The sequence below is a fragment of the Lissotriton helveticus genome, chromosome 3_1 (genome assembly GCF_964261635.1).
Source record: "Lissotriton helveticus chromosome 3_1, aLisHel1.1, whole genome shotgun sequence".
NCBI lineage: Eukaryota > Metazoa > Chordata > Amphibia > Caudata > Salamandridae > Lissotriton > Lissotriton helveticus.
Window position 1 is genome coordinate 87,201,071 of NC_136061.1, and position 14,667 is coordinate 87,215,737.

The window sequence follows — 14,667 nt, forward strand, 5'->3', positions numbered from 1 at the left end:
CTTTCAAATTGAAATGTCGCACAGCACATGTGTTGTGTAGGCGAGACCTAAAATGTTATGCACCCATGTTCTACTGTGCATGCTCCAGCGTGCGTTTTGGCATCTAGTGTTTCCTCCTCTTATCCATTTGTGCAGTGAGCAGCATCAGCTGTGCAGTCAAATATGGCAGCTAAGGGCAAAGAGCAGTTGGCTGGCTTTTGTTGCTTTCTTTGACATTTAGCCTTTCACAATGCATTGGGCCCAGCACATCTTCAATCAACTACAGCACTCACTGACTTTGCATCTACTTCGAATAAACACACGTCTTCCCCTCTCAAACCTATATACACAAGTCTTTCCCTTTCTCAAACCTATATACACTACCTCATTCTTAATACCAGGTCTACCATGAAGAAGAACACTACATTTAATGACCTACTGGTTGATTCTCAACCAGAAATTTGCTGTCTGGTAAAGACTTGGTTTACTTCCAGTAGAGTGGTTCTGATCTCAAACCTCATTCCTCCTGATTACTGCAATATGCGCAAGGTGGAAACCATGATGAAGAGGGGTAGGAAGCAGGTCTTTACAATAGAACCGTATCCCTCTCCACAGGGTTAAAATAAGCTGTGAATATCTTGTATTTTATCAAGGTTTACCATCTAAAGCAGGGTTCACCATTGGGTAGCTAGTGAACTACTGGTAGCTCTTCAGATACTTGTAAGTAGCTCTCCTGTGCGCACCCCAGCCTTCTAAATTAGAAGCTTTTGATTGCTAGAAAGTAATACATGTAAACCAAAATGTTCAATTTCGTATTAGAAATAGAAATGTGTGTATTTTCCGAACTTACACGATACAAAAGGGGATGATGGATGGAGCATTTGAGCAAATCAAACACTCCCCCCCCCCCCCAGTCAACTGATCTGGGTTTAATCCATCACCATTCTTTAGCTCACTCAGCCACCCCAGTTCAGACATGGCCATATGCAAATCAGTCTGACCCTGTGCCTCATGGGAACAGTCCAGCCCGAACTGCCAAGCCATGTCTTCCCTGGATCGGAAACAAGCTTCCTAGGACCGGTTCCTGGCATTACAGCCGTCTTCAGCCAGGCTTGCTTGAATCCAGTGGCAAAGTGAGCAAGGGACTCACGTCTGAGCATACCCTGCCAACTTATGGCGAACAAAGCGGTACAAAAGGGGGTGGTGATGGACGGAGCATCTGAACCAATCAAGCATTCACACCCAGTCAACAGCCGTTGTAGTGGCATTTCAAACTGCAAAAGCATTTTCTTTTTTTTTTGCATCACTGCTGCCAATTGCGCCGATGCACTGAGGTGATTACTGCTGGTATTATTGCATATAACAGCTTCTAATGTAATCGGCTAATATGGTCACTATTACAGGACATAAGTAGCTCTTGTTACAGAAAAGGTTGGAGACCCCTGATCTAAAGTATCCACAACTTGATATTGTGCTACCCGCAACATTTTTTGAAGAACTAACAAGCGTTTTGAAATTATTATAATTACCCCTCAGTACAGAAAATAGTCCATGAATGCTCTTCTAACATTGACCTTGTACCTTTGAAACATCTTTCTAGTTTAAACAGTTTAATGATGAAGCTGTGGGGTCCCCCAAGCCTTTTTTAAATGTTCTTTTTTAAAAGATTTTTTTTTTTTATTTGCTAGCAACTACAACCGTAATGAAAAATCTTGACTGCAATCCCATACTGCACCTTGGTTACAGGCTACACTTGAACACCTTAACGCAAACCAATCGTCTTGAAACTGATTGGAGGGATACAGCAGACCTATTAAAACACATTAGTACAGTTGAAGTATATATACATGCTTCCATGGAGGCAAATAACATTACTGGACTGAGACAATACATAGGGTTTCTAATGAATCTGGAGGCAAATTAAAGGAGTTAACTCCAAGCTCATTGTTTTTCTAGAGTTATGCCGTCACCCCAACTACGCGGGGAGCTTAATACTTTTTTCATAGAGAATCAGTAACATTATAGGATATGTGGCTGTGATTAGTAAATCCCAAAATTCTAATTCTGAATAACCAGAATGCCTCTCAGCCATCTTCCTCTCTCCTATCAAGGATATTGATATTAAAGGCATCTTAAAGGTATGTAAGTCTACCACCTGTCCAGTAGACGCTGTACATATATGCTGTTGACTGATTTTACCAGGCAACCCTGGTACTTGACATTCCGTAAGCTAGCCATCAGCTCCGCCAAGACGTTTCCAATAGCTGGAAATTCTCATAGAACCAAGATCATATAAGGCACCTAGACAGCTCATTCTGGCACCTGAGATCCTGTAGTTTGGTTACATGTGTTTCCTGCAGGAATGAGTGGACATCCTGCATAAATCTGTAGGGCTAAAAGAGGGCCTTCTATGCAGCAAAGTGGAAGAGCTAGGCCCACTATTGCATCTCCAGTCACCTTGTTTCTCAAGCATAGTGTCAAAAATATAATGTATCTGCTCTATGTACAAAGTCAGTCCTCACCTAGAGTTCTATATTGCTACTACTATCTGTCATGGCCACATACGTGCAACACCACTTTCGCATCACAGCAATCAAAGGCTTTAAAAATCAAGTTGATGTTCTTATCTAGATTCGTGGGAACAGAGCAAGTACAGTAAACTGAATATAGTATGGACGAGTATTAGCCTCAATTGAAGGTGCATTGGTTTGCGCCAATAGCTAGTACCAAATAGAGACATCGATATGCTAAACTCTAATATATTATTTTGTCTTTGAGAATTCAAACTAACTTTTGGGAAGGTACACCCTTCTCATTAAAATTAAACCTATGCTTTTTGTTTGTGAATCAAATAGAATATTTCAGAACGTATGTATCTTTTGGATGTATACTTATTTTTGTGTATTGAGGTTAAAGTTGTAGAAATTGTGAAGGATCGGGTAGTTGGCCTCCAGCTGTACTTTAGGAAGGCTCCACAGAAGTCAAAGAACCACTGAATTAAAGTAAATCAAACCTTTCTCAGTTAGGAACACTTGATCTTGACATGGTCTGGAACTTCTTGCCTGCAACAAAATGATCTAGCTATCTAGTTCCATTGCATACAGTGATCTTTTCCCTGACAAAACTGGGAGCACTGGAGGACAGGATGGAACACTTCACAAACCTGCCCACCTAAGAAACACCATTGCAGCCAGGTGAGGTTAGTTTAACAAAATCGCTATTTGTGAATGTCCCAAGTTAGGCGGCGTTTGTTTTTTCTTAATCCTGGATGCAATTCTTGCAAGCCACCTTTGTCTTATCTGTGCCATGCCAGAGCAAGTCGCTCAAACCCTTTGGGCACATGATGAATGCGAGGTTTTGAAAGACTCCTCATGACGAGCTACATCTCCTCTCACTACACCCACAAATTGTTGCCTGGGCACCTGCCAGCATTACCCAGCTGCTAATATTAAGGTACACATGTTCTATATCTAATGTGAGCTAGTCATTGCTGAGAGTTTTTTTGTGGTAGAGTTCTGACTGGGATGATAGCTAACTTATGTATCTAACATATTCTTACCCTACTGATCGTCCTTATCCCCTAGATACCTAAAGTACCTGCCACGGTCATGCGTTTGTCAGTTTAGTGCTAGCTCAAGCTGAAAGTCTTATATTTCCATGGTACGTTAGGTAGTACCCCCACCAGCACATATGTATGCGGTAGGAATGCATGGTCCCACGATGAACAGTGAGTGAGAAGAATCTAATCCTAGCACTGTCCTATGCAGCAAAGCCTGAGAGAACTGCTTTGAATATAGTGTGTTCACCTGCAGCCAGCTGCTGGTAATGTGAATGATATGGATGAGTAGATGCCAACTCTGGAGGGGTTTCTGTACATGATTGTGCTGTACATTAGGTTGGTCTTATAATGATTTTTCCCTGGGGTTTGCAACTTACATTTCAGACAAACTTAATTTATCCATCCATGTGCTATGTTTAGGTACCACATTTGAGATCCAGAAATCTGTAGACCTGCAACACTAGCGAGAGATGATCTTCATGACCATTTCAGCTGAGGTTTGCACACCAGTCTGCATAGGTCCTGTTTCTGTAGTGCTTCAAAAAGGAAGGTTCAAGCTGTCAATTGATGGGAGACATTGTGCCCTTATCGAATTGTACTGACAACAGTCCGTACCTTCGCATTTGAGATCCGTCATAAATTCTCCTTAATTATTATTACTGTTCCTTTTACCTTTTCCACAGACCATGCAAACTGGCCGCCCGCACCCGAAGGAGACAATGCAAGGGCTTTGGAGAAGCTGTTATCTGACAAACCTCCATCCAAACTCTGACGTTGAATCGCTTTGAAACAGACTGAATCTCTGAAGAATGGCTGCAGTCAAGCTTCAATTGTAGACACTATTGGCCAGTACTGTGACCTCCATGGTCATATTTCATTTCTCACTGATTGAAATTAATGACGTTTAAACGCCGTGAACTGATGGAAACGAATGTTATAAATATAATTATCTTACATTGATTGCCATCTGCCGACAAAACACTGGGTTGGATGCAATGTGTGGTTCGAGAGAGATTGAGGTTCCACAACGAATTGGTATTGCAAGGATCGTGAAGTCCTTTGCTAATGCGCTTGTCCTAGATGGATGAATGATGCATTGCCATTGCCCTGCGGTTGTTTTGCTATAAGATGCTTGTCCTCTTTTGCTCTAAAACTCTGCAGGAGAAACTCTAGTATTAGCCCTGATTTGCCATCATTCCAGATTAAGATATAGCAGACCTGCCCTCTTCAGGATAATTGGCAGTGTTTGAGCACATAGGAGAGGAGTAGTGGTTGGGCTTGTGAAGACAGTAATATCTTGGGGGGACACAGAAACGACATGTGAGCTGGCAGGTCTGATCTAGGCTTAACCACCTTTGTGTTGCAATATGTCAGTGTGCACAGGCTGCTGGTGTGATTGATAAATAAGACATCTTGTACGCAGTGGTTGTGCATCACTGTTCGGTCTGATAGTGGTTTATGGGATCCTTAACTCTTGAACAGAGTGTGGTCCTCAATCAAAGAAATAGTAGTTAAATGTGCAAAGATCGGTCATGTTCAGTGCTTCCTAAATGTGCTAGATTGAGAGCTGTAGAAGCAGATTCTTTTACATCTTCCTAAATGGGGCACAGTGCAACTAGAGAAGGCAATAGGGCCCCTTCTTTATGAATGTGTCTTCACCAGTTGATCCTTTACAACATAGAACCATGTTTTTACTTAGCGGTGCCTCGTGATTAGTGTTGTACTGTGAAAGAAGAGACATAATAAACATTTGTGTACCTTTCTTTCCACAAGCCTTTTGCTGGTGTCAATGAGAGTTTTACTGTGCTGTGATTTTGGTTTCACTGCATCACTATTGTGGTAAATCACACTTGTTGGTTTTGCCAAATGTGTCTAGCTTTGCCCAAAGGATTGTAATTGTGTGCCTTCAGTGGTTGAAGGGCATTTTTTTACCACCTATGACAGCAGTAAATGTTTGTTTGTCACTGGACGTTTAAGGGAATGTGCTGTAAATGTAGTAGCATTTGTTGACATCTCTAAAGTTGTTACAAAGCACAACACAATAACAAAACGCACAGCTAAATAACAGATACATTCCATGGCACTCTACAGCAACCAAAGTACAACAAAACAATGCAGTACAAAAACACCACAGCACAAACAAAAGCCTGCTACACCAGAAAGCCATACAACAAATGTGCCTAATTATTCTTGTCTTGCATTGCCACCTCCCCAATCTGCTTCAGATACGGGTGATTAATAGATATTTGAACCCAGCATGAACTTATCAATAAAGATATGCATTAGCACCAGTCAAAAATGCTTAGTGGTCGGTACCATGTTGCTGTATAACAGTGGAATCTTCCATAGTCTGGTTCAGACCATCACACACTCAAGAAACAAAATTCTGAATGTAATAAAAAACCTGTTTTGACAAATTTGAGGTGTGCAAATCTCTAAAACCAGCGCACAGATCTAGGAGGAGACCTTCAATCGACATTATTTTAGTATATTTTAAAAGAAAACCTTTTTTTCATTATAATCCAAAATATTATTGTATGTTTCTCCAGCACTTTTTCACTCTGAAGTCATATGATAATGTACAGTAGTATGTCATTTGTTTGACTAGGCTGAAAAATAATAATCCAGCATAACAACGGGAGATGTTAGTGCTTAAAACGACTTAATTTTGCATACTTTTTCACCTACACTAATATTGCATATTTTTTTAAACCTGTTTCTTGCCTCTCATGGCTGTACAAAGAGGAAGCTACCTAAGATGTTTCAAACAGTAGTTGGCGACTCACAAAATATGGTTTGTACATGGGGCTGACCTATTTTGCAGTCGCAAACGGCCCAGATTCCTGTTTATGATCGCAAAAACTGGTTGCACATCTGCCCCTTTGTTTCTTGTTTAGTTGTATAGGGTAGGGGGGGAGAGGAAGGGAGGGGGCTTGCTGATGAAGAATGCGGATTCATCTATATAAGAAGCCATAAAATGCACTGGAAAACTGTTTTTAGATCAAGCGATACCGCAAGAAGTTATGGGCTTTTTATTATGAATGTACTGCAAGACCTTGTGACAAAATTCAATTAAAAAAAGTATGACAAAATAAAATTTCAGGACTTATAATAAAGAATTTTTCTTGGGTATGTAGTAATTTGTATTGAATTTGTTACTTTTTTTTAATACAGATTAAATAAAAAAAATTACAATTTTGTAGGTTTGTCTATCGGTGTGTTTTATAGATGTATCCATGGGGTATTTGAGTCTGTGTGTATAGATGTTAAGTCTCTAAGTGTTGGTGTGAGTGGATGGGTGTGCATGCATGCCTATGTGTGTGCAAGTATATATATATATATATATGCGTGTGTGTCTTGTATGGGGTGTTTGTGTGTGTGTGTGCTGGGCATGAACTTTGCATATGTCTGTCAATATCTGTATATGTATGTATTATAATAGTTTCAGGGGAAATTCAGTACAAACACTGGTAAACTTAGTGTCAAAACAATCTGAGAATTCAATATGTTGTACAAAATAATTTACGATCACATACCTTTTTTTTCCTATGCAAAACAATACAACTATTAGGGATTCACAACTTGTATCTCTACTAAGGTATTTTCACAGACCGAGTGAAAAGTCCATATCATCAACCAATTCATAGCATCTGTTTTAAATATCACACAGTACAGCCTCTAAGTTCCAACATTATCAACCAATTTCGATGGTAGCTGCCGACACGCGTTTCGTGGGTGACCCCCGCCTCCTCCGGGGCTTATGTCCACAGAAAGGCTCTCTGATAACTTTCCTCTAAGGTAACATAGTATCTGGTCTACTTCATTAGAAGGTGTCTGTTACTCCTTCAATAATGATGATCCATGCGCAAGTAGTTTTGAATGGTAGGTTTATTCTTCAGAAAAGATAGACGGCCCCAAGGACCCTCACAAAGCAGCTTCCATCATAGGCTATCCAGCAATAACTGATTCTTCAAGGAAGCTGACATTCTAAGCACCATGGTAACCATGACCGCAATGATGCAACATGCACCAAGAATAGGAATCATGAAATGAATAGGTAAAACATAAGGATATAACAGTGTCCTGTGCAATCCTAGAAGTAACCACATCATAGGACTTCTCTTAACATTCTAGTAAGGGACAAGTAAGGATGTCAGAGCAATGAAACCTTTTGACGAATGACACAGAGTTACATTGCAAAAGAGAGGCTCGCGGATTCCTGGTCGGATACCCGCTAGAACAGAGGGCATTACCATTCGATTTGGACAACTTCTGCTGTCATCAATCAATCAATCAAACATTTATAGAACGCACTACTCACCCATGAGGGTCCCAAGGCGCTGGGGGGGGCTGCTACTGCTCGAAGAGCCATGTCTTGAGGTGCCTCCTGAAGCTGAGATGGTCCTGGGTCAGTCGTAGGTGAGTGGGGAGGGAGTTCCAGGTCTTCGCTGCCATGTAGGAGAATGATCTTCCTCCGGAGGTGGTTCTGCGAATTCGTGGGACGAGGGCGAGGCTGGTGGAGCGAAGCTGGCGGGTGGGGGTGTAGAACGAGTGTCGACTGTTGAGGTAGTCGGGGCCCATGTTGTGGAGCGCATTTGTGATGGTGTTGTAATTGATTATTAGTTTCATTTAATTCATATTGGGTCCCTTACTAGTAGTTTCAATCAAACCTTGCACATGCGCTTGCCAACATCGGTGCAAAAGCATCAAAGCACAAATGTTAACTTTACCTGAGGATTGTGGGTGCTACTCATGCTGGACTCAGTACCAAGATATGGGAAAGAGGAACACATGGTTTACGCTCATTCGATATTTACGGTGTGTCTTGTGTTTAGCATCAGTATTGACCTCTCCAGGTCCCGTAGTTCTTGCTCCTGTTTGTAACAGGGCAATGCTCCGGTTTGTGCCCCGGGATAACCTAATGCATAGATCGATATGTTAGCAGTGAATGGATCCATCTGATGTGTGACGGCTCTGGCCCCCCCAGGCTTTTTGTGCTATAGATTTTTCAATTACAGCTTGTGTCACTTTTGACATCAGTGTACCCATAAATTTACCAGCATGCATAGCGTGGTAGACTATAAGGCAAGGACATACAAGCAGGCCCCCCAGGATATTGCTTGTTTGAAACAACAAGGGAACCCATTCGGTTATCCAGGGACCGTGGGTAGCTTTAATATAGAAACAACAGTGGTCCCCAAGTGTATGCAGATTCAGAATCAGATAAAACAATAGTCCACAATGGGAGCTATATTGGCCACTGTCCAGCCGGACTGTGGTATATAAATAAATAATACCGGATCTAGGTTTGACTAGGCATAGCAATAACAGATAGCTCAATAAATAAGAGTCAAGATTCGAGGTAGTAGGAGTTTGCAGGTTTATTACAGCATAAGGACAGGAACAGGACAACCTGCACAGGAATAGGATGGCAGGGCTCGGCAGCTGCCGGAGCTGGATCTGGGATGAGCGCGCGCTCTGGGGAAAGGACTGGCGTAACATTTAATAACAGTACAACATATATATATACTAAAACAATTGCATTGCAGTACATACGATAGGCGGAGCAGTGGGTGTGACGCGTAGCAGTCGCGAAAGATAAGGGTGAAAGTGGGTGTAACAGGGCGTATACATAGACATGTGATGCAAACGTAACAGAATATGTCATGAATGGGGCGGAAACATGGAGGGGGCTACCTAAGGAGCCGGGACCTCTAACCTGATGGTGCGCGCAAGCTGGCAATGACGTGTTACTAGAAGAAGCTGGGGGCTATGAACTCTGTGCTAGAAGCAGAGACTGAAGTCTGGAGAGTCAGGGCGACATGTACCTAAACAGTATCTAGTATCTGATGTTTAGAGAACATGTTGATATAAACTAGAAGTCAGGAGGGGAAAGGCTAACAGACTCTAAGACTGGTGCATGCATTATTCTACATGTAGTGCGTGATGAAGAATATTAAATGACCATTAATACAGTATTTCTCTAACATGGAGACGTAAAGGCTAGACTATGACGGTAACTATTGATGCGATTCAGTAGCTTTAGGAATGCAGAGAAGGAGGGCTGGACTGATAACTAGAATCATAACATACTCTTGGCAGACTCAGAGGCAGAGCCAGGCTGAACCGGGCACTGTGAGGCAGGAAGTAAGTGGAGGGTCAGGAACACAGGTGGGGGCCGTGTCGCTCCTCAGCGAGGGCTTCAGGAGACAGGAGCTGAATCTGGTGTCCGGGCCCTTTTGAGGCCTAGAAACGGGAACTTTACAATGAAATAACGTGCACACTGAGAAACGTGGCAACGTAACTTTACATAGGCCTGATATTCGTAGTATTCACGAGAACTGGAAACAGGCATACTAGAGATGGACACAACTATAATTGCGTCTTTAGTCGAACATGGGGAATACATATGCATATTAATCATGCACACATAACATATGATGGAGGACGCGTAGGGACACAGAACATGGCAAAATTTACTTTTCCACATTCCCTCCTTGTCACTACGTTTCCATCAGGAAACATCAATATTCATGATACCATCTATCATTTCATACAGTATCATTTGCTCGTCTCGAATTGTCTTGGAACGGGATTTAGAACGGGACTTGGGACTAGGAATACAAGAGGTAGCACAAATGCCGCAAATCGCAGGGCCACATTGTATACAGAGGCAGCAACTGAATATGATCGCTACTGCAATACCTAGAAAGGACAAGACTTTCCATCCCCAAGCGGAAATTATATTCCAGAACCAACCGGACCATGTCCAGGTGCCTGGGTCTTGGTGTAACAGATGGGCAATTTTATGGAGTCTGGTTATAGCTGAATAAACAGACGGCGCGTTATTAGGAATGAAAATGCAGCAACTAGATCCGATGACTCTACATGCCCCGCCCCTATCGGCCAGTATGACGTCAAGGACGAGACGATTCTGGAGCACGACAAATCTCATAGCAGATTGCTCTTTGGTTAAGTTACCTAGAGCAGAGGCAGTCTCATTTACTACAGCTTCAAGGGTTCTGGTTAACCTACGGATTAGCTTACTATTCTGGACAGGTCCTATAAAGAAGAAGAAACCTTTATTAAAATCTGTATACTGTTCTAGAGTGGTTTCAGTATAATCGACAATTGGGGACTCGATCTCCCTTCTATGTCTAATGTGTACTAGATGTGTATTTCTATGATAATCGGATGGGGCTAGGAAAACAGGTGGCAGTAGGAAGGCAATGTAACAGGTTCCCTCCCAATCGAGGGGCAGACGAACATATGCGGTTTGACCACAAATAAAATAAGAATGACGTGAAGCTTTGAAAATAGATTTCCCACTGTCACTATACTTGACAATAGTAGTACAATCACTATGTCCTACATGTACGGAACCATTATTTCGGACACATAATTCGCCTTTGACTGGTAGTACTGAAATAGCAGGTAAGTCTGGAGTAGTATCAGACTGAACATTCAGGACCATGAAATTCGAAGAATAATTACCTAAATTGTAAACTTCATTTTCTAGATCTAATCCGGTTCTGTGGGGAAGACCTTGCTTGTCTGGAAAACATGTACTGTTAAGAAAAGACATATCTGTTAAGGATGACGTTAACGTGGACCATGCTCCACACGAACCATTATGTGAAAATGGATAAGGAAAGAGTGGCAGAACTCCCTTCGGTGTCTGGAAAGGGGGGAGTCGACCACACACCCAACAATTAGTGGCATTGCTGGTCTGGTGTGAATAATGTAACATGCGGATAAAAGAATTGTTACGCATAGCGAGGCGGTAAGAGAGTTCATGAGGAGGCAGATCACTAAACGTGTGCTCTACTGTAACATTAGAAGACTTATTTTCATGAGAAACTGGAAAATACAAGTAAAATGCATAACTGGTGCAGGAAATCATAATGCTGAGAAATAATATGAAACTTAGACAAGCATTGAAAATGCAATAGGTCTCGCAATAGAAGAGTTTGACATTTTTCGTTTTGCATATGGATGAGTGGCGTTGCGTGGATGAGTGGCGTTGCGTGGATGAGTGGCGTTGCGTGGGTGAGTGGCGTTGCGTGGGTGAGTGGCGTTGCGTGGGTGAGTGGCGTTGCGTGGGTGAGTGGCGTTGCGTGGGTGAGTGGCGTTGCGTGGGTGAGCGGCGTTGCGTGGGTGAGCGGCGTTGCGTGGGTGAGCGGCGTTGCGTGGGTGAGCGGCGTTGCGTGGATGAGCGGCGTTGCGTGGCTGAGCGGCGTTGCGTGGCTGAGCGGCGTTGCGTGGCTGAGCGGCGTTGCGTGGCTGAGCGGCGTTGCGTGGGTGAGCGGCGTTGCGTGGGTGAGCGGCGTTGCGTGGGTGAGTGGCGTTGCGTGTGTGTGTGGCGTTGCGTGTGTGTGTGGCGTTGCGTGTGTGTGTGGCGTTGCGTGTGTGTGTGGCGTTGCGTGTGTGAGTGGCGTTGCGTGTGTGAGTGGCGTTGCGTGGCTGAGTGGCGTTGCGTGGGTGAGTGGCGTTGCGTGGCTGAGTGGCGTTGCGTGGGTGAGTGGCGTTGCGTGGGTGAGTGGCGTTGCGTGGTTGAGTGGCGTTGCGTGGTTGAGTGGCGTTGCGTGTGTGAGTGGCGTTGCGTGGTTGAGTGGCGTTGCATGTGTGAGTGGCGTTGCATGTGTGAGTGGCGTTGCATGTGTGAGTGGCGTTGCATGTGTGTGTGGCGTTGCATGTGTGTGTGGCGTTGCGTGTGTGTGTGGCGTTGCGTGTGTGGCGTTGCGTGTGTGAGTGGCGTTGCGTGTGTGAGTGGCGTTGCGTGTGTGAGTGGCGTTGCGTGGGTGAGTGGCGTTGCGTGGGTGAGTGGCGTTGCGTGGGTGAGTGGCGTTGCGTGGGTGAGTGGCGTTGCGTGGGTGAGTGGCGTTGCATGGGTGAGTGGCGTTGCGTGGGTGAGTGAATGGTTAGCTGTTGCTTATGCGACGTATAGCACTTAATACTAAAGTAGGCAGACCTTCTTAGCCTTTGTGAGAATAATAGCAAAATAAAAATAAAAACCAGATCAAGTCAAGGACGCAAACGGCACCATGCTATTGTTTATTTACTCAGATGATATGCATAAAAATGTAACTTGTGAGCACGTTTCTCTAACTCTCCAATAATCCCATTACAACACTTTGTACAAATGAGATTGGGACTCATCCTTCCGAAGTCGAGAAAAATGTGCAACGCTGTGTTGAAGTTAATTTTTTTAATTAACAAAATGCAAATAATGTGGAGAGATTTCAAGTGATTCAGGAATGGGGGCCCTTGTAAAGAGAAAGTACGGCCGGCCTGGGCAGTGATAGGGGAGGAGGGAGGAGAAATGCGAGTCACGGCAGCAGCAGCCTTTGATGTGCCTGCCGGCCGGCCGTGAATAATTAGGGGGTGAGAAATGCGCTCGGAGGGCTGCCTTTGATGTGGTAATGCGAGGCAGGCAGGCAGGCGGCTGGTGGCATTGTGCACGCGCTTTTTAGGGCTTGCGCAAGCGCAATGACCTAAAAAGCACATGCACTTGAAGGAATCGCCAGTGGAATCGCCAGTGGATAAACACTGGATAAGCCCCTATAGAGCTTCGCCAGCTATGCGCTGAAGCGCATCAGCAGGCGAGCCCTAAAAAACGATACATCGGATTGAGTTTTGACTAACTCTCTCACTATGGGGGTCTATTTTATACATGTCAGAAACCGGTCTAACCGTTTCACCTAGGGGATAACTTAGACAATCAAACTGGCTGACTTATTTTACTAGACCTTAACTTTTTCTTATACTCCTGTTGCGGAGTTGTCTCTAACAGGGAGGGTGCGGTATCATTGTCTTTTGCGGGACAGTCCTTAGGAATAGTACTTTGGCAGTCCTTGAAATGCTCGGAAATGTTCTTTGAAACTGGTTTCAATCCATAAAACTTCTTTATATGCGATAGATGCACCCAGCCTTTGCGTCCCTCCAACTTCACGGCTGTACGGGTGGCCAGGAGGACCTGTCGGGGCTCCTTCCAGCGAGGCTCCAGCGGACTTGAACGATCAAAATTTCGCACTAGGACCATGGATCCGGGAACGATTTCATGCGGTGCCACCTCGGTATTGTCTGGAAATGCGGCGGCAACCTGTGAACGACAAGAGTTGAGGGCAGACATCAAGGAAGCTAGGTAATCTGTCAGCATATTACTTGAAACATCGGTAATACTTCGGGGTCTAGGTGTACCCCACATGTTAGGGGGGCGGCCGAAAACGACCTCGTACGGGGACAGACCTGATCTGGAATGTGCGACCATGCGCATATAGAACAGGGCAACTGGCAGAGCTATTAGCCAGTCCACGCCTTTCTCTTGACATACTTTGGCGATGCGAATTTTCAGGGTCCGATTATGTCTCTCTACGAGACCAGCTGCTTCAGGATGGCGTACACAATGGAACTTCCACTGGTACCCTAACAAAAGGGACACGTGTTTCATTAGCTCGGATGAGAATGGCAGGCCGTTATCAGAATACACGACTCTAGGGAGTCCATAACGTGGGAAGAATTCACGAACCAACTGCTTGGCAGTGGTCGTGGCTGTGTAATCAGGGACTGGATATGCCTCTGTCCACCTGGACAAAGCGCATACAACTACAAGGACATACTTGAAACCTCGACATCGCTCCATCTGAATGTAATCCATCTGGAGGACTTCAAAAGGGTGGTCAGGGGGCTGGAATCCACCTTGTTCCACCGGGACACTTTTACCTGGATTAAACTGACAACATATCATACAGGTACGGACTTTCTGCTTGGCTGCAGCTCGTAAATGCTTGTTGAACCAAATGTTCTGGATACTGTCTAACATTGCTTTTTCTCCTAAATGTGCTGGACTATGTGCGGTATTAACAATGACTTGAACCATAGAGTCGGGGAGAAACCATGTGGCTTTACCCTTCGTTAACCATCCTTGATCTGTCTGGACCCCTCCTTGTTCGGACCATTTCTTGATTTCATCGGGAGTAGCATGTAACTGGATATCTATGACATCTTGAGTAGGGTCCTTAACTGTCATACATGTAGTCGGATCTGGAGTATGTGTCTGTGTCGGGTTAACTGGAATGTCTGGAGTCTGTGCTGTAAGCTTGGCTGTGCGATCTGCTAGATCATTACCT

The 14,667-nt window shown here is 44.2% G+C and overlaps 1 protein-coding gene across 1 annotated transcript in view; it reads left to right on the forward strand.

The window, feature by feature from the left end:
* Positions 1-6,635, forward strand: part of PECR (peroxisomal trans-2-enoyl-CoA reductase) — a 79,475-nt gene extending 72,840 nt beyond the window's left edge. The window contains exon 8 of the mRNA XM_078679279.1: positions 4,222-6,635. Within this exon, the coding sequence (XP_078535405.1) occupies positions 4,222-4,310 (89 nt within the window). The 3' untranslated portion in view covers positions 4,311-6,635. The remainder of the gene's footprint in view (positions 1-4,221) is intronic.
* Positions 6,636-14,667: the final 8,032 nt, after the last annotated feature.